We start from the raw sequence: 21,149 nt of genomic DNA, 5'->3' as shown, positions 1-21,149 counted from the left end.
CACTAATGAGGATGAGGTGATGAGGGAGGACAGACAGCAGGCCAAAGGACACAGGAGCCATGAAGGAGAACATAAAGCTACTTTTTGTTGTGTTTGTTTTCTTGTTTGTTTGTTTGTTTGTTTTAGTTTCAACTCCATCAGTTCTTTTCTTTTTTAGTGGCTACCTTAATTCACTCAATGTGTGATGTTTTTACCTGTGAGTTAACTAGAATACATCAATTTTATTGAAAATGTATCTTATTAAAATTAATATTATCCAATTCTTTCCTTTTTGAATTTGACTACAAGACAGTTTAAAATGATACACGTGAATTGCATTTCTGTTACACCAGTGGTGCTCAACCTTCCTAATGCTATGACCCTTTAATACAGTTCCTCATGTTGTGCTGACCCCCAACCAAAATTATTTTGTTGGTACTTCATAACTGTAATTTTGCTGCTGTTATGAATATATGATATGTGGATATCTGATATGCAACCCCCAAAAGTGTTGAGACCTACAGTTTGAGAACCACCGTATTTGACTGTTCCAAAGCACCATTGTTATTGCAGCCATAAACAATGAATGGTCTAAGTTCAAGAGCCTGTGATCTTAAAGAGTGAAGTGATTGGTATGTGGCAAACTTCTTACTGATGAGACATGGCATGATCATCTGGCTGTGTTTTCGAGTTCTATCTCTCTGGCATCCAGTCAGTCTGGCCAAAGTAACTTCTTTCTATTTATATGCTTAAAAGAGGCAGGGTGATGTCCCCATCTCATCGATTGAGCACACAGCATTGCCCTTTAGCAATATGCTCAAAGGTAGACCAGGTGTTCTTGCAGGCTCTAAGGCAAAGAGATGACAATTACATTCCTCTATCAGTAAAACTCTTGAAAAAATTGCTACATGAGCATTCATGAATTATTACCAACATTATGAATTAATGCCAACATTAATGTGTCAGCATTCATGCTATCACCATCCTTGATAGCCCCGTGCACAGGAAATATTAGAATGCCTGCTTCTCTCTTTAATTCTTAAATTTACTCTTTCCATTCTTATTCTTTCTAGTTTTATCCTTATTCCCTGACCCCAATATCATGTTTTAGTCTGTATAGTTTACTGATTGAGAAGTAGACAATACAAAGGCAGGCTTAGAGATACAGAGAACACCTCCACATCCTGCCCAGCCATAACCTATCTTTGTGAGTCTGGGAGATTCACTTAGTTTTCATACTCCTCTAAACGTCTGTTTTCCCACTTGTTACATGAGGTTTGCATTTGCAGGGTCTGTGCAAAGACTGAATGAAATAATAAGATGCCTGGTATTCTTCTTGGATGAGAAAATTCTGATGCAAGTTGTGTGGATAGAAGAGTAAGCGATGCACAGCTACGGTCCCTCCTTTGATGATGAGCAAAAGAACAGAAAGACAAAGAGTCCAGTGATGTCAGGACATGGGTGGCCCTTGATAAATGGCAGTGATTACACTTGGCTTGTTACAAAATCATGGACTGGTACTGAGGGAAGGCGATCAAGGTTCCCTGTCGAGTGACCACCCAAGTCACCACTTTAAGCAATACTGTGCTGGCACTGTAACACGTGTGACATTGTGTACTCCTCTAGTGATGCTCTTCCTAGAAGACCTCATTGCCTCACTCCTCATTTCTTTACTCCTAATTAGTTTACCAGAAAAGAACAACTCTACCCAGTAGAGCTGAGGAAAACCAAGACATTTCATTTCATATGTTGCCAAAGTAATTCTGATGTGGAGAAACTTATATATATATCTGCTATTATACCAAAAGGGGCGGAGACTGGTGCATTCCTTGAAGAGTTAAAAGCACTTGGGCCAGTCTGACTTGTTACATTGCTCCCTGTTGGGTTGCTATCTTATCAAGACAGATAATGCTTTCATTTAAGGTTCATTCAGTGAGAAGCTGCCTCCCATAGTCTATTAACCTCTGCTTACTCTAGACAAAGAACTTCGGGCAACTAAGGGATGGGGAGAGCTGGAGAAATAGTCTTCTCCAGGGAAGAGCACGCCAATTGGTTATTGCAAACCAATAGTCAGCCCTGAAAATATACACATAAGTAATATTGTACAAATTGAGTATGTTGTATTTAGGAATATACATGCATATACATATACATGGATGCATATAAGAACAATTAAAAAAAGAGGTCATGAATTTGAAAGAGAGCAAGGAGGGATAGATGGAAGGGTTTGAGGTAGGAAAAGAAAGGGGAAAATTATAATCTCAAAAATAAAAGAAAAAAATTTGTAACTCAGAATTTTAAGAGTTATTTGTGGAAAAAAGAGAAACCAGGAAACCAGTAAGGGGTTTCCTTTTTCAAATTCTGATTTGGGGGAAAAATGCTTTGATCAAGGAAATGGTATAAAGTAGGGCACTCTGTTCAAATCAGCACCACCAAATTGATTTTTCTCTTCACGGAATCATGCCTGTATTGATAATCTATGAATGCACCAAGTAAATCAGTCTGTGTAAGCTAATGACCCTCTAAACCAATAATTCTCAACCCTCTTAATGTTGAGAGCCTTTAATACAGTTCCTCATGTTGTGGTGACCCCCCAACCATAAAATTATTTTCGTTGCTACTTCATAACTGTAATTTTGCTACTGTTATGACCCCTAATGTAAATATCTGATATGCAGAATATCTGATATTTGAGCCCTGTGAGGGTCATTGGACTTTCCTCACCCAAGGGGTTGTGACCCACAGGTTGAGAACCATTGCTCTAGACTCTAGAGTCTAGAGAACTGCTTGTGGGAAGTTACTACAAAGTGCTAAGTATACCCTGCTGACCTTAAATAGAATGTTCCTGATAGTACGGAAATTCCCCCTCCAAAAAAAATAGCCATGCACACCCCCATAGGAAGAGCTCCAAACACTTGGTTGCCAAAATATTCTTTCTGCTTTAAGTCCACAAAGGAATGGGAGACTCTTCCATCCCTGTGTTCTCCTAGGAAGGGTCTCCAGCTCAAGCAAACCCTCATTTTGTTAGAATTTATCTACTCAATCAGCTCTAAAAATCTATATTTAACAAAGCAAATGATCCAAGCCCTGTAATAACATCAGAAAAAAAATGTATTGTAATAATATGTCAAACCTCTAGGCTAAGTTCCCACACAACTGGGCCTTTATGTAAGAGCGTCAAGTTCCCTACACACCTAAACACAAACAGAAAACATTTCTGCATAGTCCCTGGTAACACACATTACATGAGTGTGGGCTTTTCTCTTCCCTACACCCTCGTGTACGGTAAATTGATTGCTTTACCACCTATACAGTCTTCAGTTTCATCTAGTATGTAAGTTAAGGCCTCACTATCAGGCTACTCCATGGGAACAATGTGGTACCATTCTCAGAACTCTAATAATTTTAAATTTATTGAAGAATGAAAAAATTATTTGAGTAAGTCATTCCATCTAATTCTGAGGGATTTTTTTTTTAATGAAAAAGTCTTCATACTCAATAAAAATGAGTACAACCTGGATTTGAACCTAGCTTTCTCAGACTGGAGGGTACATTCACTTAACTACTTAGCTCAGCCTCTCTGTAAATGAAGATCAAGGTGAAATGGCTGTGATAATGTCTATAGACCTAGGTATATATCCCTGAGTGAGTATTAACTAAATAGGATCTGCTGACAAAGGATCAGATGTCATTAGATGAAATCAAATGCCCAGGGTTCAGTCCGAAGCCCTCTTATATTTTGTATTCAAATCAGCAGATTCCTTAATCTTTGTACCTGATACTTCACATGAAGCTAGCCAATGATAGTCACTCTCCCTGCCAGTGATGGACTGGATCCAACATCTACTGGCTTCATATTGGTAGCCTAAAATCAGCTATGGCAGGGGTATTTACACTACAGAGGTTGGCAAAAGCAGATCATGGTCCTTTTGTTAATTCCAAAGAGACAGTAATGAGACACTTGCCACTGCATAGCCATGGCCTGTGACTCAATGGCAGACACACTATGGATAGTCACACTTATGCAACTAAAAGTTAATGCTCCCTCTAGGAACCCCCTGCAAAACCTCAGGCAAACGTCACCACGCAAAGGCTCCAAAGACATTGGTGAATCTTGTTTCCCCATTGTTTTGCATTTGGGAGGACCTCTGAAAACATGCTCATAATGCTTACATTAGTAAAAAGGTTTTAAATTGCTGATTGTTTTGTTACAAAATATGTGCTGTTACTGTGATGTGAGCATAAATGAGCTTAATGTCTTAATGTATGTTTACATACATATAAATCATAAAATGTATTAATCAGTATTGCCAAATAGAAACCTATTGCATACCACATACTTTAGATTTTCAGCTAATCACATTTAAAAAAAGAAATGAATGTTAATTATAGTAATATATTTTAGCTAATTCAATTATCTAAATTATGAATTTACCATTAATCAGTATAAACATTAAGATAATCTGTATCTATTTTTGTACCAATATTTCAAAATCTGTATGCAGTTTATACTTAACACTTTTCAACTTAGCTTGCTAAATTTTTATCAAAAATACTTTGTCTTAATTTAGACCATAAAATGCAGCTGGAAAGTATATTCACCTTCCAAACTTTTCCAAATACACTTGTTCTTAATTAAAACAATCATTTATGATAAAATGAATTATAAAATTATTTTATTCCTTAGTCACATTAGCCATATTGCAAATTCTCAGTAGCCACTTATGGCTGGTGGTAACATAAGCCGGTCAGCTTGCATGTAAGCAATATAAGGTTATTTGATAGGTAGAAATGACTCTACTATGTATAGACCACTATCTCAGAGCCTTTTTACTTATGCCTCATAACATACATAACTAATGTTCCTGTCCTGGAATCCCACTGGATTCCAGAGAAAAGAGCAGTCTTAACAAAGTACAGCTTTGTTCTACATAACTGTGTTTCAGATCACATCAGGATCCATACCTAAGAGTGTTTTCATACCATTGTAACAAAGATGAGAAATTCCTTTCACCATTTGATTTCATAACAGAGTGAACTACATAGCTTATGTTTGGGTGATGGTCAGGGTTAGGGTTAGAGTTAGGGGTTAGGGTTAGGGTTAGAGTTAGATAAACCTGCTACACTGCCAGTCGCATAAAGCTAATTTCAGTATATAATATTTGATAGTGATGGTGATAACTAATTTCCACATAAGTTCATGTATTTGCTTTAGCACTATTTTCTACCATTGGTGTAAGGTATTGCCTGCTTGTGAAAACAAAAGGAACCATTTTTACTGCATTTTGATTACATTATTGTCTCTTTCACTTATTTTCATTTCCTGATGCTTGCTATCATGACCTAGTAGCGTAGCCTAGGTCATGATAAGTAATCCTGTAATCATGTACCCTGGTATACAGTGGGCTGTATATCATCTCTAGATTAATCGAAGTAAACTCTAGAGTTTTCAAATAACAAAGGCACCTAACATGTCGCCAATGTTGAACAACTTGCAACTTTTGTTATTTCTTTTTAAAATATCAGAGGCTGGGAGATGGCTCAGTGCATACAGTACTTTCCATGCAAACTTAATGACATGCATTGGGTCCCCAGAATATACCTAAGGAAGGAGAGAACTGACTTCATACAATTGTCCTCTGACCTCCACACATGCACTGTGGCTTGTATAGATGCACACACGCACACACACAAATAATCTTTTTCTAATTGAAAAGAAAAATGCTGTACTTTTCCTTCGCTCACTAATAGGAGGGAAATAAATTGATTGAAAGCATTTATTTCTGACCAATTTTCAAATTATCTTCACCATAAAAAAGTTTTAACATGAACTCTGAATGCAAACTGTTCAAATAAATGCTTGGTGCTAATTAGAAGAGGTGATTTGAGTATCATTTTGGATAAGCCTTTGCATTTTTCTGTACTGAGTTAATTCGATTTTGCAACATTTCATCAGTAATACACACCAACACCGGGAAGCACATATTTATTAGTTTATCTACCTGAAGTCTTTTCTATGCAAAGTAAACAGTGCTATTTCAACTTCACTTTTAAAATCAGCTCCTTTTCAATATCAAAAAATGTAAAATTAGCAAAATGAGAGTTTGAGGGAATTTAACTCTTTCTGATTAATCCAGCTGTCATCATGGTGTTTCTCCTGACTTGCTTGACAGGACTCCATCACCAACTCTATTCTCAACTCTCCCCACATATTAATATGCTAGCATCACACTTCAAGGCGGTCTGTCCAATTTCCTTTAAAGTACTTTACAAAAGCTGGAGGTGGTGTGAGGGTGGATGCTTCATTTTGTGTGTGCTAAGTTATAGGCAGGCTGCGACTGCAGATTTCCTCCCATGTCATTAATACACATTTTGATATGACTTTTGACAATAATAGATGTTTTTCACCAAGTAGCCTAGCCTAAGTGTTAAGTTTGCCACGTCCTCACCCTGTACCATTTTGCATTCATTGATGGCTTCTTTCTCTTTGGCCGATGTTCTTGTACCTTGAACTTCACACAAGACAACTCTCACATTTCTGGAAGTCTTGTGACTGTGTCCTCCACCAAGGAGCCCAAACAATCATGTGACCTTCTCTTCCCCTAAGCAGCTCGGATCCCAGCACCCTGATTCCAGCCTGTAGCTCTGCCTTTTATTCAAGTGTTCATTCAGTCATTTATCATAGATGTGTTGACTTTCCTGTATCCAGATCTTTCCAATATACCTCAATGTATTTAAATGAAGAAAGCGTGAGAAGCAACTTATCTTAAAGAAAGTACATTTCTGTGCATGTTATCTAAACCAAAGCTGATTTATATCCTTAAAAGTGTTGCTTCAGACCTGTCCCACCTTGCTAACTCAATTTTGTCTCTAAAATCTGGACAATGATCTCTGTTCACTACTCTCAGAATATTAACGAAACACCCTCAGAATGCATCCCCACACCAGATCATTGGCATTGAGCTTTGGTCTGTACACGTTTACCATAGCTTGTCTCACTTTCTTTACACATAAAATCTTGTCTATCATTTTGTTCTAATTTTAAGCACCTCAGTAAGTAGCTCATTTCTTTTTCCTACTTTAACTTTCCATTTGTGGGTAGGGGCCATCTTTTCTCAGTTTCAATTATTGCCTAGTTCTTATAGTTAACAACGACAGTTTGGATAACTTTTGCATTAATCTCTATAATGCCTTGTACAATACCAGCAGCCACTAAAAACGTTCCAGAAACACTTGCTCATTTTAATTTAAAATAATGTAACCTATTGCCTTCTTTGCTTGGAGTTGGTTATAATGTTGGGGAGAAGTGTCGTATCTAACTTCTATCTCTTCTTTTGTGTCTGTTACTATGTCATGGCCACAGAATGAAGAGCAGTACATCATAAGCCTAATTGTATAATTTGGTAGCGTTCTTAGTTGGGCAGTCTATAGAATACACCAGCTGGATTAGTCTAGTTTTAAAACTGGTTCTCCCTGGAGGAAAGAGGAAAGCAGGCAAAATGCCTCAGGCATTGAGAGTGGAAACGGTGTGTGTTCCATTATGTAAGAAATGAAGCCCATTTTCTCCCTCTTGCTTGGCTAGGAGTCTATAGCCAAAGAATGAATAAATATCACAAGAAATTTAAATAAGGACTTTTCCCTAGCAAAATACTGCAAATCTAAAAATTAAATTTGGTATATTCCTGTGAAAAAAGAAATGCCTGCCTTTTGTAAGTGCCTCTTAGAGGGGCACTTTGGATGAACTCTTCTATCTTAAGGTTAATGGATCATTATAAGTTTGGACATTTGGGCAAAGAAGGCCTGAGGAAGGGGAATCTTTCTTTTTGGCATCTGGCAGAGTCTGGGCGTATTAAATTAAAATTCCTAACTCTGTGTGACGACGACACTCTACCCTCCCCCAAGTCCACAGGGACACATGCAGACGTCAAATGAGACATTTGATCTCAGCTGGAGCTTAGTATAGCAGAGTCCTGTCACCCAGAGGGTGCTACTTGGGGTTCTGCAAAGCTGATAGGGGCAAGCTCTCAAAGCCAAGGGCAAGTTCTCTAGTCTTTATCTGCCATAACATCAATGAAGAAGAGAGATGAGAGGCTGATATTGCAGTTAGCACATACTGAATGTTTCTTCAACCTCCTGGTTTCTATGCCTGGAGTATTACAAGCCCAGCCTTTCTGCAGTGTGTTCCGGGTGGCAATGGGCTGTTCTGATCTCCCACTATGAAGAATTACAGCTTTAAACATGCCTGTTTCTGTGATGCGAGTGTGAAAATGTACTCCAGGCTAAATTTGTTTTAAGGATTATGGTTTGTTTGGTTTGTTTTGTGACATAAAAATGTATCCTATGGAGCTATGCTTGCCTTATAACATCATTGTAGTAACTCTGGGTCCTTATCTGGGAAAAGTAAAATTTGTGTGCACGAAGCAGCTTTGAAAAGACCGGGGACTAAGGCAGAATGTAATTCTGTGTGCAATGCTTCTGGGGTTCAGTCTCTGGTCCCTCAAAATGAAGAAAGCACAAAAGTTTGAGGGTTGGAAAAGGTTTGTCTACTAGTTTTCTGATCTAAACCCCCACTTGTTTCTGGCACCTGCTTGGTCTCTTTGTCGTGCTTGAAGGTATGACTTCTAAGGCAGGCATGGTATCTTCTAAGAAATGTAAACATTTCCATATACTTACATGGAAAGAAAAATAAACAACCTGGGAATTAAGAATTCACTATTACAACCTGATATCAAGATAGCATAGGCCAGGAGGAGCTTCTGCCCTGACAGAGTGTTCTGAGATGGCTAGTTAAATCACCACTACCAAAATTTAGTCTGCTTTCTCCATATCTCAGTCAGGGTTTCTTTTGCTGTGAAGGGACACCATGACCACTGCAACTCTTTCTTATAAGGAAAACATTTCATTGGAGTGGCTTGCTCACGGTTCAGTGGTTCAGTCCATTATCATCATGGTGGGACATGGCAGTGTGCAGACAGACACGGTACTGGAGAAGTAGTCGAGAGTCTTACATCTTGCAGGCCATAGGAAATGATCTGAGTGTCACACTGAGCAAAGCTTGGGCAAAAGAGAACTCAAACCCCGCCCCCCGCAGTGAGACACTTCCTCCAACAAGGTCACACCTCCTCATAGTGTCATCTGCTTTAGGGGCCTTTTTCTTTCAAACCACCACATGGTTGTGTTCCCTCTTTTTTTTTTTTTTTGGTTAATGAGATTAAGAGAAAATTCCACATGATAGTTTTTTCATTCTATTACATACTTGATCTATCCATTAAATGCATTTCTGCTAGAGTCTCCAAACTAACATTAACTAACATGGCCTGTATCCCTAGAAGTAAGGACAGAGTGCTAATGATTCACATTTACAAAGAACATAATGCAAAGCCATCAGCCTGTAGCCTTCCACTTAAAAATCAAATTGTGGGTGGTCCTAGTGACATTCCACTTGCTCAAAACCTCCAAGTTAACTATCACATTTGATCCTACCAAAGATCCCAAAGGTCAGTGTTTGGTAAGGGTGGGTCATCCTAGTGTAGAAAGGTGTGCAAATATATTCAGACACAAGAAAATACTCAAGTTTTGCATAGAGATGTGTTTTGTTAAGTAAAACCGCTCTGAGAACGTGGGATTGAAAGGTTACCCTCTGTCTGCAGCTAAAAATGTAAAACATTTGGCATCTTATAGCTCTTCAGAATTCCATGGCTGTTACCTCAGAACCACACCTATAGACCCATGAAAGCAAACACTCTTGCTCATCATTTCAGCCTGATTACAGAGAGCAAGAAGAATTGTTTCAGGGTTGTGAAGTTTGCACAGTGATAAAAAGGAGGTCCAAAGAGGTCCTGGAAGAGCAGATGGAGTGGTGACCAGGTGTACCTCAGTGACTTGTAAATAGGGCAGTTTTATGAAACACTGGGACTCAGCTTAAAGCAGTTGGTGTTAGTTGTCAAATGTAGTGGTCATTGTAGAAGGAATAGAGTACTGAGTCCCTTTCCAACCAGTCCAGACTTGTCTCTAGAGAACCCTGGACATAAACACCATAGTTTATTTTTCCAGAGAAGTGTATTTCCTTCAGATAAAGATATGCACTGACAGAACACATTCATTGCTCCCTCATTCACTAGACTGAAGGGCTGAAGGTACAGCCACACGTGGGCTTCTAAACAGCTGGAAAGGCCAGGACCAATAGCTCTTGGTGGACATATTCCTGAGTGTTTCAGAGCACACAGTCATTGTAAGATCCAAACCTACCAGGCCTCTCAATATTTGGAAGCGTCCCTCCAGTTAGCCCCTCCTGGGATGGCTCAGCTGCACAGTGTTTTTAGTATAAATTAAGCTCATCTGGTCCTTGGGAAACAGGTTTAAGAAATGTTAGTATTGTAGAGGGTTGCTTCATTTTTTTTTTCTTTTTTCTTTTATAGCTTGTCTTTCTCGAAACCCTGGACTGGGCAATTTTTTTTTCTTAAATTTCCAGATTAAATTAAAATGAACTATACCTGCCCTGTGACTAAAGCAATGTATGTGGGTCATTGGCTGTGAGGTGATCCAGGGGCTGCCAGCCAATCCCTGAAAATCTGTACTGTCCATGCTATTTCCTGAGGCAAGTGCTCAGGGGACGTAGGATTTATTCCAACCTGCTGTGTGTCCTCATGAAAAGTATGACAGTACCGAAGTCTGGGGCGAGGCAGGACTTGCTAAGATTCCTTCTACACATGTCTGGGCTTCCTGGGCTTCGAATGTTGTGCTATGCCCACAGTCTAGCGCTGCTCTGCTTGACCCTGTGCTGCTTCTGGTTTGCAGGTCTCACAGGTATGGATCTTTGGCGGGCGCTCTTCACCTTGACGCTGGCAGTCTCCAGCAACACGTTTTCTGGAAATGAGGGTGAGTCCCACTTTCCTTTCTCACTGGTGGTGTTAGGGAACAAAGCAGATCTGTGTTCAATCCGGATGAAACCGCCTCCGGTTTTGGTAGCTTTAAAACCATAAACCAGGAGGGCTGCTCTGTCTGGGGATGTTTAAGGAGGAGGGCTATGGTCGTCAGCTTTGGCATCCGGTGTTTTCACATTGGAAATCAATGTTACACGGGGTACTGGGGTCATTTTTGATGAAGACAAGCCAGGTCTCTGGGAGAGATACTAAAATTGCACCAAAGCATTAGGAACCTACTAATTGCTCAGCTCACCTGTGACTAAGCGCAGCAGAGTCTATTTCCAGAGCTTGAATTTCCAGAACTCAGTCCTCCTAACCACATTCTCTGAGAGGGGCAATTGCAGGTGTCCAGGGAGTTTGACCCCTGGCACTCTGCATGGTTTCCATTTGGCCTAGTTACAGGGAAGAAGACCCCTGAGCTAGGTGACAGATACTTCCAGAAGTTGTGAGCTGCCTTGGCTGTCTGAATATTTTCCCTTCTCTTCTCTATTCTCCTGTAGTCTCAATGTTTTCAGACTCGCATGTCATAGCAGAGACAAAGACTAATGAAAGTGGGTGTCGGGGGTGTCTGTCTGGGGTGGGGAGTGTCCTCACTAAGAGATGGGGGACTTTTTCAAGGAATGTCTTGAGCACTTGGCAATTTTCTTTGCCTAGGTTTCACCAGAGGGCAGGAACACCACGTTTTTGCCATGCGGTGGCACTGGGCTTGGTTGTCGCTTTAAGAGTAGCGGACTCCCTGACTCAACACCCAGCTCCTGTTGGAAAACACAGTTTAACAGGCGACTTAACCGCCTTAAGATGTCCTGCTGACCTTGTGACCAAAAATAAAAGCACAGTAGTAAGCTGCTGACACATCAAGACTAGCCTGGAAGCGGGGGAGGGGAGAATGTGTTGTTTTATTTCATAAGGCGATTCCAAAATATTTTGAGAAAAGAAGTCATAATTGTTTGAAATATTTTTGGGTCTCTCTGGTGTTATAATGTCAACATTATGCAAGTCAGACGTGGGAAGACTCACAGGCTGTACTACAGCAGCTTTTCCCATGGCTGCTTTTAGACCCTGGTTCTGAGCCAAAGAATTACAGCTCAGATCCTCTGCAGGGCCAAAGTCATGGTGGTTTAATCTCTCCTTTCTTCACTAAGGTGACTTTCAGTTCGGGGCAAGGCTTGAGGAATTTTAAAGCCCATGAAATGAAAAGTACAGCATAAGAATCTTCAAAAAGGCTGAAAAAGGCATCCCAGACTAAGAAATTAAAGCTTGAATTATTTTCCAACCTAGACAATTTCCAGGGTCTGTTCAACAGCTTAAACATTTGAACAGCCTTTTGACTTCAGGACAAGTAAAGGCCAAAATTATAATTATAATAATAATTAATGACTTTCTTTAAATGAATTTCATTGTATATATTTATGGTATACAGTGTTACAAAGAGTGTGTGTGTGTGTGTGTGTGTGTGTGTGTGTGTGTGTGTGTACATAATTACCCATTTTTCTCTCTGTGGCAAGAGAAGCCATGATCTACTTGTGTAGCAGAAATCCTGAATATAATAATCTGTCTTTAACTATAATCCTCTTGGTGTCTATTAAATCACTGGACTTGTTAATACTGCATTTTTGCTACTTTGTAGCCTGTGAATCATAGTCTACCTTGTTCTTCCCCTACCCAACTCTGGTAACTACTGTTCTCTCTATACATTTGGCTTTTCTTTTGAAAATTACACATTAGTGCAATCATGTTTGTTGTGCTTTCTGGATCTTGCCTATTTTACTTAGACTAATGTCCTGTAGGTGCACTCATACCATCCAAGTACTAACCAGGCCTGACCCTGCTTAGCTTCCGAGATCAGACTAGATCCGGCGTGTTCAGGGTGGTACTCATACTGTGGCGAGATCTGCAGTCTTAACCCTTTGCTGCTTCCTGTCTTGACCATTGTGAACAGTGCTGCGGTGAATACAGGAATGGAGTCCCTTACACAAAGTGGTGATTTTAACAGCCAGTTCCTAAAAGAGCTTCTTAATTTTCTTTTTAATAATTTGTTTTGGCTCCTTGTTGGCTTGGAGAAAGAACAGTAAGAAAATATTTTATAGTAAGTACAAATCATGCATTTTACCAGTCCTTCTATATAGGAAATTATTTAACAGAGAAACATTTTTCTCTTTCTTTCTTGTTAGACTAAGCAAATTAAAATATTTGAGTATTCCAGAAAACTTTCTTAAAATGACCTGCAGATTAGAAATAGGGTATATTGATTGCTTTAAAGGATATAGACAAGTTCAAGCATGCTTATACACACTGGTGTGTGTGTGTGTGTGTGTGTGTGTGTGTGTGTGTGTTTATCTGCCCCTCACCTAATAGATTCAGCCAAACTTAGCACATGACACAAAATGGGTCATGATCTCAGATGACATTCATGGACCATGTGTTCCTTTTTTAGCCAGGTCTGGATCAAATTATTTTATTTTCAATTTCCCTCTTTCCATATAAGGCAGACTGAAAATATAGATGAAGAATGAAAAGAAAACATAGTGTTATAATTCGTTCTTTAGTTTGATTTGATCAGTGCAATATGTGTCCCTATTGAGGTATCATGAAGAAATCACCTGTAAAAAAAAAAAAAAAATCTTCCCAGGAGCTAGACTGAAGATGACAGGTCTGTATGGTAAGGGAATGTTGGCTCTTGAATCTCTAAACAGGGTTTTACTTGTTTGGGCAAATACACAACCAGAAATACACTGGGTCTGAGAGGATTTTTTTAAATTAAATTTAATTGCCCTGTGTAAAAGTTAATAGGAACCAAACATTGAACAGTGCCATCATTGTATTGCTTAAAGTGCAATACTGTGTTTTTTGTCTCACTCATCCTTAATATGAGGCTCTATATCTCCTCCTCAGTGCAAGTTATATATTCTCATGGAGAATTTCTTATTCCACCATTAAGAATGGTCAAAGTAACCTCATTTTCAGAAGGCTCTACCAGGTTGCTCTATCCACTGGCTGTACCTGGAATACTGCTGGTGAGAAGCATCCATAAAGGTCTGGTGTATATAAGAAGTTCACCTTATAAAGTATGTGTCTATCTTTGTATATCACTCAGTCAGCAGCTCAGCATCCCCTTGGGTTTCACAGCAGCCTCGGGTAGAAGTAACCAAATCCCTCCTGTACAAAGAAGCTCAATCTGTCTAGGACATGGAGAGCTTCTGGAAACAATGGAGGGACTGTCACTTCAACATCTAGCTTTCATAACAAAGACAAAGCATCAAAATAACTCAAAAGTAAACTTAGAATCATTAATTCACCAAGTTCAGTGCATCTCTTCAGTTCTTCCTATTTTCAAAGTTTGAATTTAGGGCCATGAAGAATACAAGGTAAGTCTTCAGGAATTATCATTAAGTATAGAGATCAGGTAATTATACTGAGAATTAGAATATCAGGCTCTGTATATGAACTAGGGGAATGGCCATAGCCATTCTACATAGCAGTAGCAAAGAACACAGAAAACAGCTCGTTCAGTTACCAAGTTCTACATGTCCAGTACACAAGCAAAGCGAGGAGTAGTTCTATTATATGCATTTTAGAATCCACAAGTATCTACTGAGCACTTCCTTGGTAAACAAAAGAGAAGTCATTTGGCAAGGCACACTGTACATGCGCACTCTGTTTATATTTGCTTCTCTTGGAAGCAGATTTAAGGTAGTTGATTTTGGTCAGATTATGTATAGTCTACAGATGGCAAAAGGCTTCATGGGTGAAAACAGGACTTGCCAGGCCTTGAAGAATTGGCAATATGTGGAAAGGAAGAAAAAGTATGTGCCAAATCCATCAGATGATAATCATTCTCAAAGTTGTAAGCAGGCCAGTCAAAACAAAAGTGCTAACCACCGGCTAAAACATTAGTTATGCATCTTTCATATTTATAGACTGCATCCGTATTATTTAGGTATGATATATATATATAATAAATGGAGATTTACATGTATCTATACATATAGAGAAGTATATAATAAATACCTATGGGCCAGGTAGTGGTGGCACACGCCTTTAATCCCAGCACTCGGGAGGCAGAGGCAGGTGGATCTCTGTGAGTTTGAGGCCAGCCAGGGCTACAGAGTGAGTTCCAGGAAAGGTGCAAAGCTACATAAAGAAACCCTGTCTCGAAAAACAAATACCTACTAGTGCAACCTATAGGCCAAGTTCATAATTCTCATATTCACAACTTCCCACTCTGGAGGGAGCTTCTGTGAACCATGTTGCATCTTTCTATATCATTTAAGAGAACAAACTTTACTAGAATGATCTGGCATACTCTAAAGGAACTCCAGAATTCACTAAGTCATGTTCTCTTTGTATTTCTGAACATTCTTTATAAACATATGCAGAATGACACAATGCTTATTTGGAAGATTCTGCTGATCTTATTGTTCAACAGGAAATAATAGCACAGTGGGGGGATTTTATTTTTTAAACAAACTCTACCCCACTACCGTTGAAGCTCCACATGGTCGTTAGAGGTTGCCAAGACATACTGGACATGTTTCAAAGAAGTACTGGAGTCACACTTGAAGCTGATAAACATTAAAGGATGTCCCTTTCATCATTGTCGAGAAAGAGTGACTTAAAGCTTTGGCTTCTCACTGAAGTGAGTGGGGAGGAAGCCACAGACCCTTCAAATGCTGCTTCCTGGATAGTCATCCAAACAAGAAGGATCTCATCATGTGTCCAATGTCCAATGTCCAAGTACTTCAACAGTCCTGTGTCACCTTGAACTCCTCATATCACAAACTGACTTTGAGATGAATTTCAGTATGTTGGAGCAAGCCAGGTGACTCCAGATGGTGCCAATGGGAGAAATAAGCACAGAAATTTGTAAACCATGGCACAAAATAGACTTTCAACAATTCTTTTATACTTTTTGGATTCAAAGAGGAAATTATCATTCATGTTCCTGACTTCAAGGAGCCCATAATTTATAGAAGGTGAAACAGATGTAAACCCAATTCAGTTGTGAGACCCCCTCGGTTATTAGAGTTTTAAGTTAGATAATAATATTGTTAAGGTTTCACCTAGGAATTAATACTAGTAAGAAGAGAAATTTGAAAGGGATGAGTGTAGGGGAGTCAGATTAAAATAGGTCAAAAGAGAGATGGGCTAAATGTGCTAGGATGGTTAAAAAAATACATATAACATGATTAGAGAAGTAGTCAGGATCTAGTTCTGTGGTTTAATTAACATGTCGACTTTTAACTTTGAGACCTATCAGTATCTTCTTATTCCATCCAGTTCTAAGTTTCCACACATTTAACTAAATATTATCAACAAAGCATCAGCTCACTTTTCATATAGTGGAGTCCTTAACAGCTGAATTGGGCATCCTTTCTCTGAATTCCTCTTACCTGTACCTAGCCCAGCTCCTATGACCATCTAGTCACCTGTGCTTGTGGCTGTCACATAGTAAAGACTACCATACAGTAACAAATACATGGTGTGGACAAAGGACTAAAATCTCCTTCCACTGGAGTCTTTAGGCATTCATTACTATATCCCAAGACCTTGACCAACTCTTAGACACTCTATCATTGCAGAGTGTGGACTTACCTCATTTAATACAATCAAAAGTAAGTAGGATGTGTTTAGAACCACAAAGCTTTGCACTGGGCAGAATCTGAGAAGTTGGCTAGATTTACACAGTAGCTGATTCAGCCTGATGAGGAGGCTGGGGTGTAAGTGACTAAGTTTGTGTCTCTAATAATTAATACATAGAAGGCACAGGACCACCCATGAGTAGTCCAAGTGCCCATGACAAGTCATTGTTCCATTCATCCACCCTGGGTCCTGGTTTTTCCAAGACAAGAGCTTGCCCTGATTTACAAAGTGTCTCCAAACCACCTTGATTCAGTAACCCAAACTGAGCCTCCTTTTATGGGTTGACCAAGAAGAGGCTGCTATAGGTTAATTGGTGTGTGGTACCTGAAAAGAGTAGGTGTTCATGAGCACACAATCCAGTCTCAGCTATGCAGAAGCCCAGCCAGGGTCCCTCAATCCCAGAGCACCTAGGAAAACACTCATAGAACCGTCTCAATGTTTTCTAACCTGTAGTTGATGTTTTAATTCCCTCCTCCTCCTGCTCCTTTTTCTTCTCCCCCTCTTCTTCCTCCTCATTCCCCTCTTCTATTGAAGTTAATATGGTTGTTTCCCCAGGGCTGGATCAAGTTTAAACCTTAAACTCCATGTGATGAAGAACTGTTATGTTCATCAAAGCCATGAGCAAAGGTGCCTTTGTGGCTTGGCTTTGGGTCCTTGTAATGGTTTACCCACACTACTATGTACCTAACTTGTCATCAAGCAGTCACCAGCCTCCACAATCTCAAGAACAACACTCATTTTTTTTTTGAGAGCAGCAGGCTCTGCAGGTCTGTATCTTTTCCATCAATACTAACTTGCATGTTCACATAATGCTGTCAGCATCATCTCCAAACCCAGAGCAACACTTCCTCACTATCTATATTAGAGATGTAGGAATGAATGCTACTTGAAATCTGATCACAAAATTGACCATCCAAAGAGAGTATTCCTTGGTTTCTTGTATGGAGACCACCACACAGACCAAGAGGTAATGAAGCTTGGAGAACTTTATCAACCTCACCTTAAGCGAGAGTTTTCTCTGGTCTCTTATTCCTCCAAATGACTCAAAATGAACCCATATAACTTCATCAAATACATTACCAGAAGTCTCTGGTTCTGGTTCTGTGACAATGTGTGGTCTTAAGCCTTAACAGTATCTTAATGTTATCTCCATTATATGTCCAGGGCAAGGTTACATGTAAGAGAGCTGGTCTCAGTCCCTAGAGAAATATTTCAGCATGCTTGAACAGAATCTTTTACCAAGTTTGAGGTTGGGAAGATGTGTGTAGAGAGAGTGGTATGTGTTTTGTGCCTGTTATCTAAATAAAGTTGTAATGCCATCTGTGCTTCAAGTTGGTGAATTTGGACTAAATAGCTTCAGATGGCTGACACAATGACACTGTATATCCTATGTAAGAAAGCATTATTGATGTGAAGTCACTAGGCCTTCAGATATATGAAGAGTGGTCCTCAACCCTGTGTCTCATCCTCTGGCATTCTAATGAATATCTTTATTTATTTGTTGGTTGAATGAGTGAATCAGCACCATAATCCTGACCTGGACTTTCTCCAGTCCTGTCCCACAACTGTCCCTGCTACCTTGCATGGCCAGATCTAAGCAGCATATAGGTTAAACTGGAATTCCTTTAGAAAGGGTCTAAAATTAACTATCCATTAGTCAAAACTGAGATTTAGGGCTTTTCACTGAAGCTATAATGGTTTTATTTACTGATTAATATGCCTGATGCCACCAAGACCATAATTTTGCTCCAAACATTAATGTCTCCGAGCATGATGCCCTTCTTACATCCTGCCATCCCCTTTCCAGGTCACTGACCTCTGCCCCCTCTCAGTACTCCAGCCATTAGCCAACACCTTTATTGAATGAACTGGCCACCCAACACTATCACCCTGATACCACTTTTATCTCTGCCCCACCTACCTGATAAGTCTACTCAAATATTGACAGACACACATAGGCAGAAGTCCTGCAGAGCCCAAAACAAAGTTTTCATCGACCTTTTTGACATTGAACTTGAGATTATGGAAGACCCTGACTGGTGAACCTATAAATACATGAATCAATTTTTCAACCATTTTAGCAGGCCTCCCCAATTTTCTAGTAAGAAATGTGAGGCTCTCTGTGTTGGAAGTAAATATGATATTAGCAAAATCTTTAACTTCTTGAACTCTAAATGTGAAAATGATATTATATGTCCCCTTTAATTTTTAACCTTACAAAGGTCCAGAAAGGAGAAGAATGCTTTGACTTTGGACTTCTGGATAGAGGTGTGTTTTGTGTAAATCTTAGTAACATATTGACATTAGTGAGGGGAGAATTGGTATTTCACCATGCCAAAGTCTGGGGAAGCTTGGCTTCCCCCCCAAAAAAAATAATGAGAAGAAAATGAATAGGAGCTATAATTGATTATAACTTTAGAAACCCATGAGGATTAGAATATAACTCACTGGGAGAAGATGTACTTAGCAAATATAAAGCACGTAGAGGACAATTGTTTGTTCCAGAAAAGGACCACTTTCACCCACCCAGATTTTGGCATGTGTCCTCATTCCTCGTCCACCCTTCATTGACCTGCTGCTCCTTTGGTTTGAGCTGGGAAGAGGGGTGTCTTTTTCTTAACATTAGCCATAACAAAAGGATGTGCTGTGGAAGGGGCAGGAGCCTAGGGAAGGAAGCAAATGAAAGACAGTCACTTCAGTAGCATCACCCTGAGTCAGGCAGTCTGGCTTGACCAACTTGTTAACGGTAGATTCTAAGTGGTCCTCAGCCTTCCTAATGCTTTAATATAATTCTTCAGGCTATGGTGACCCCCAACCGTAAATTATTTTTGTTACTGCTTCACAACTGCAATTTTGCTCCTGTAATGAATCATAATGTTAATATCTGTGTTTCCTGATGGTTGTAGGCAATGCCTGTGAAAGGGTCGTTTAGCCCACCAAAGGGGTCACAACCCACAGGTTGAGGATCACTGTGTAAAATAAAGCAAAGTACCCAAGGTGCCACGCTCAGGTGTTCCTGGAGAGGTGGACAAACTGGTGTCTCCTGGGCCCTGAGTTTTCTTTGTTGGCTAGACCAGCCCTGCATTTTCGGAATGGTCACTCAGAAGTTCCTAAGTGTGAGTGACTGCCTAGCTCTATAGTCATTAAAATTACCCTTAGTTTCCAAAATCTTTTGTGCAATTCACCTGTTCCTATGGGGCATATGCTAGTGTAAATTTAAACTGTGCACCTGTGTTTGGTCTGCATGCTTACTTAGGCCCCCGGGGTTTACAGTACCTCTGCTGGAAGCCTAGAGCAGTCCCTCGTAATTGGTTGGTTATGTCTTCTTCCTCCATTGTCTTTGTAGGTCATTCACTGGTTGAAAGCTTCAAATAAGCCATTTCTCTCCTGTGTAGCAGATGAGTAAACTGAGGCCCAGAGAATGTAAGAGAAAATCCTAGAGGATGCAGTCCTTTGCATTAGACCCCTTGGTCATTTTTTGTGCACACGGATTTCTCTGGGCTTTTCACTCCCAACACCTAGGGCTTTTTTCCTCATCTGCTGCCTTCAGGCTATGAGAGCTACCTTTATCTGTACCTGCACCTGCGGAGCTGAGTGTCTAAGACTTTGTGTCCTTGGGGCCACCAGCAGAGGATTATCTGCACAGCTCCCAAAGGGGACTGTGTCAGACACATACCCTTAAATGCTCTGGTGACTGTTGTTCTTGAGTAGGAGTGTTAACATGCAGGTCTCTATGTGTGCATGTGTGCATGTGCATGTAGAAGACCAAGGTCAACCTTTTCAGTGCTATTCCTCTGGATCTGCTCACTGTTTCTGAGACAGGATCAACCATGGGGACCTACAGCCTGAGCTAGCTAGGCTAGTTGGCCAGGTAACCCCAGGGATCTTCCTGTCTCCTCCTCTCTAGCATTGGGATCCCAAGTGTGTACTTCTACGCCTTTTTAAAAATTATTTCCTTTTTTTGAGATTATAATATAATTAAATCACACCCCCTTCCCTTTTCTCCCTCCAAACTGTCCCATATAACCTTTCTCATTCTCTTCTAAATTCCTAGCCTCTTTTTAATTTTATAGTGTGACTGTTGGGGTTTGAATTTAGGCCCCAAGCTTGCACATCAAGTACTTTATCACCAACTCACCTGTCTCCTGAGCCCTGAATACAGTTTATTTTTTTGGGGGGGGGGGTCGAGACAGGGTTTCTCTGTGTAGCTTTGTGCCTTTCCTGGAACTCACTCTGTAGACCAGGCTGGCCTCAAACTCACAGAGATCCACCTGGCTCTGCCTCCCAAGTGCTGGGATTAAAGGCATGCGCCACCATGGCCTGGCCTTAATACAGTTTCTAATACCTCATTTCCACATGAATATTTGTCTCAGTACCTTTGCAGGGGAGATTTAACATAAAAACTTTGAATGGCACTTAAACGGTATTCAGATGTAAATCTGATAGAGGTCAATTATAGTCATCCCCAGGTAGAGAATTGCCAAGTCAGGCAGGGTTGGGGTCAAGGGTAGGTGTGCATAATTCACCTTCCAAAGCATCCTGGGATCCCATCCTTGCCTAACCAACACTTATTTTGATATTCTTTTTTTTTCTTTTTATTTTATT

At 40.0% G+C, this 21,149-nt stretch overlaps 1 protein-coding gene across 1 annotated transcript in view; it reads left to right on the top strand.

Moving 5' to 3' along the window:
• Positions 1-21,149, top strand: part of Ghr (growth hormone receptor) — a 248,646-nt gene that overhangs the window by 94,455 nt on the left and 133,042 nt on the right. The window contains exon 2 of the mRNA XM_036207314.1: positions 10,777-10,857. Within this exon, the coding sequence (XP_036063207.1) occupies positions 10,788-10,857 (70 nt within the window). The 5' untranslated portion in view covers positions 10,777-10,787. The remainder of the gene's footprint in view (positions 1-10,776; positions 10,858-21,149) is intronic.

This window comes from Onychomys torridus, chromosome 15 (assembly GCF_903995425.1).
Source record: "Onychomys torridus chromosome 15, mOncTor1.1, whole genome shotgun sequence".
Lineage (NCBI taxonomy): Eukaryota > Metazoa > Chordata > Mammalia > Rodentia > Cricetidae > Onychomys > Onychomys torridus.
The sequence above is the reverse complement of the archived record's forward strand: the minus strand, read 5'-3'. Positions and strand labels throughout refer to the sequence as shown.